General features: G+C 55.0%; 1 protein-coding gene across 1 annotated transcript; it reads left to right on the top strand.

The window, feature by feature from the left end:
- Positions 1–209: 209 nt before the first annotated feature.
- On the top strand, positions 210–1,421 carry LOC139835655 (uncharacterized). Its single transcript, XM_071825513.1, has one exon. It carries the CDS (start codon positions 210–212, stop codon positions 1,419–1,421), a length of 1,212 nt encoding a protein of 403 aa, XP_071681614.1.
- Positions 1,422–3,015: the final 1,594 nt, after the last annotated feature.

Genomic DNA, 3,015 nt, shown 5'->3' with positions numbered 1-3,015 from the left:
GCCAGGGAGGCAGTCGAGAACACCGTTGACTCCCCAGGGGAAGGGGGTGCGGATCTTTCCAATGCTCTTGATCTTCCGGCGGAAGCTGGATGTGGGAAGGCCAGTTCCCGTTCGACACATATCACTCGTAGCTTGTCGCGGAGCAAACGCTCCATGCGGCCTCTGCTGAGGGCCCGCAAGGGGCACGGGATGAAGCTTAAGGGTAAGCCATGAGAGCCCTCATCTATAACATTAGGGGCTTCGGTGAGCAGGGTCGCCGTACGCAGCTCAAGAACTACCTGCGCCATAATCGCTGCGACATCATCGGTCTCCAGGAGACAATCAAGGCCGATTTCTCCACCGCCGAGCTTCGTAGCCTGGAGTTTGGCAGCCAATATGTCTGGAATTGGGTCCCAGCAAACGGTCATTCAGGAGGAATGCTCCTTGGATTCAATGATGATGCTTTCGAGGTGGGGGCCTGGAAGAGCGGCTCCTTCTTCTTGTCCGCCCCGGTGTTTCAGCGCAACAACCGGCTCCGGTGGTCCTTCTTCCTTGTCTATGGGCCGGCCGACCACCGCCGCACGGACGAGTTCCTGGGGGAGCTCATCCAAGCTGTTAACGCCTCGCCTTACCCGGTGGTGGTGGGGGGCGACTTCAACTTAATCCGATGTGGCGCGGACAAAAACAATGGGAACATCCACAGGGCTAGGATGCTTCAGTTCAACAAGGCCATTGCTACTATGGCTCTCAGAGAGCTGGATCGAGCAGGGGCTCGCTTCACTTGGACCAACAAGCGCCTCGACCCTGTCCGTTGCGTTCTGGATCGAGTCTTGGTATCCCCAGCCTGGGAGGCTGCCTACCCTCTGTGCTCCCTTACTGCCCTTACTAGGATTGGGTCAGACCACACCCCTCTCCTCCTATGCGACGGCATGAATGCACCACAGAGGACTTCCCGGTTCTTCTTCCAATCTTGGTGGTTTGAGGTTCCGGGCTTCCTCGAGCTGATGAGGGACAAGCTCAACCACTTCCTTCTAGATCTGGGTCCGCACAGGTGTTGCATCGACCTTTGGCAATGCACATCGCGCCACTCCCACCAATTCCTGAAAGGCTGGGGAGCTAACCTGGGAAAGGAGCGGCGAGATCGCAAAGCTGCCCTCCTGGCGCAGGTGGGCGACCTGGATCGTCAGGCTGATGGGCCAGGCCTTGACGAAGAAGGATGGGCCCTTAGATATCACCTCGAAGATCAGCTAATCTCCATGGACAGGATCGACGAGGAATACTGGAGGCAACGCAGTCGCCTCCGGTGGACTCTGCAGGGGGACTCTTGTACTGCCTATTTCCATGCTATTGCAAATGAGCGCAGGAGAAAGTGCACCATCCCCCGGCTCTTGACCGATCTGGGAGAGATCGACGAGCAGAAGGCCCTAATGGAACACATCTAGCAGTTCTACCAGGGCCTGATGGGTTCGGTGGGAGAACCTAGGAGGTTTGCCCTGGGCGACAACCTCTGGGAGGATGAGGGACGAATCTCGGACACTGATAACCGAGAGCTGGAGCTCACCTTCACTGCGGAGGAGCTCGATGAGGTCCTTCTCAGCATGAAACCTGACTCTGCCCCCGGCCCGGATGACCTACCTGTCCTCTTCTTCAAGAGATTCTGGGACACTCTCCGCGCCCCCATTCTGAAGATCCTGAACGACTTCGCCCTAGGGAGGGTAGACATCGCACGCCTCAACTTTGGGATTATCTCCCTGATCCCGAAACTTAAGGGTGCTGATCAGATCAAGCAGTTTAGACCTATCGCTCTCATCAACGTTATTTTTAAGTTTGTCTCCAAGGCCTACGCGATCAGACTTGCTCCCCTTGCCCATAGGACGATAGATCGTAGTCAGTCGGCTTTTATCCAGGGACGATGCCTGCATGAAGGAGCTCTGGCTCTCCATGAGATTGTACATGAGCTCCACTCTAAGAAGCAAGAGGGCTTGCTTCTTAAGCTCGACTTCGAGAAAGCCTTTGATAGGGTTAACTGGGACTTTCTCTAAGAGGTCCTACTCCGAAAGGGTTTTTCGGGCATGATGGTTCATAGACTCATGCAACTGGTCAAGGGTGGCCAAACTGCGATTAACGTCAATGGGGAGATTGGACCGTTCTTCCGAAACGCCAGGGGTGTGCGCCAGGGGGACCCCCTCTCTCCCATCCTCTTCGACTTTCTTGTAGACGGCTTTGCGGCAATGCTATCCAGGGCATCTGCAGCGGGGCACATTCGAGGAGTTGTTGACCACCTCATTCCAGGGGGAGTGACTCACCTTCAATATGCAGACGACACTTTGGTCCTAATAGAGCCCTCTCCGCTGGGTATTGCTAATCTCAAGACCCTTCTTCTCTGCTTTGAGAACATGTCGGGCCTTAAGATCAATTTTGACAAGAGCGAGGTTCTGTTGACAGGGGTCACGGAAGGGGCACGGATTGGGATAGCCCAACTCCTCAATTGCAAGCTAGGTAGCTTCCCCATTCTCTACTTAGGTTTGCCAATTAGCGACCGTCCGCTTAGGGTAGCAGACTGGGGCTTCCTCCCGGATAAAGTTGGTCACAGGGTGGACCCCTGGCAAGGCCTCTACCTTGCCTCGGCAGGCAGACTGGAGCTGACCAACTCCTGTCTGACTAGCCTCCCCTTGTTTGCCATGAGCATGTATTTACTACATGATGGCACTCACAAGGCGATGGACAAACACCGTGCTCGCTTCTTCTGGGAAGGAGTCGGTAACCGTCGGAAGTACCATATGGTAGACTGGGCTACTGTTTGTAAGCCCAAAGCGTTCGGTGGTCTGGGGATCCTGAACACCAAAGTCATGAACATCTCCTTGATGCTCAAATGGATTTGGAAACTCTACCAAGATGAGGAAGGTCTTTGGGCGGACCTTATCCGGGCCAAGTACTTGGGAGGGCGAGACCTGTTCTCAAGGGAAGTCCCTACCAATGGCTCCCAGTTCTGGAAGTCCATTCAAAAGATCAAATGGTACTTCAAACTTGGGGCCA

Source organism: Lolium perenne, chromosome 2, assembly GCF_019359855.2.
Source record: "Lolium perenne isolate Kyuss_39 chromosome 2, Kyuss_2.0, whole genome shotgun sequence".
Lineage (NCBI taxonomy): Eukaryota > Viridiplantae > Streptophyta > Magnoliopsida > Poales > Poaceae > Lolium > Lolium perenne.
Note: the sequence above shows the minus strand (reverse complement) of the source record. Positions and strands in the feature narration are given on the sequence as shown.

Excerpts from the sequence above, each read along its gene's own strand:
- LOC139835655 (XM_071825513.1), top strand. The coding sequence starts at position 210 with ATGAGAGCCCTCATCTATAACATTAGGGGCTTCGGTGAGCAGGGTCGC.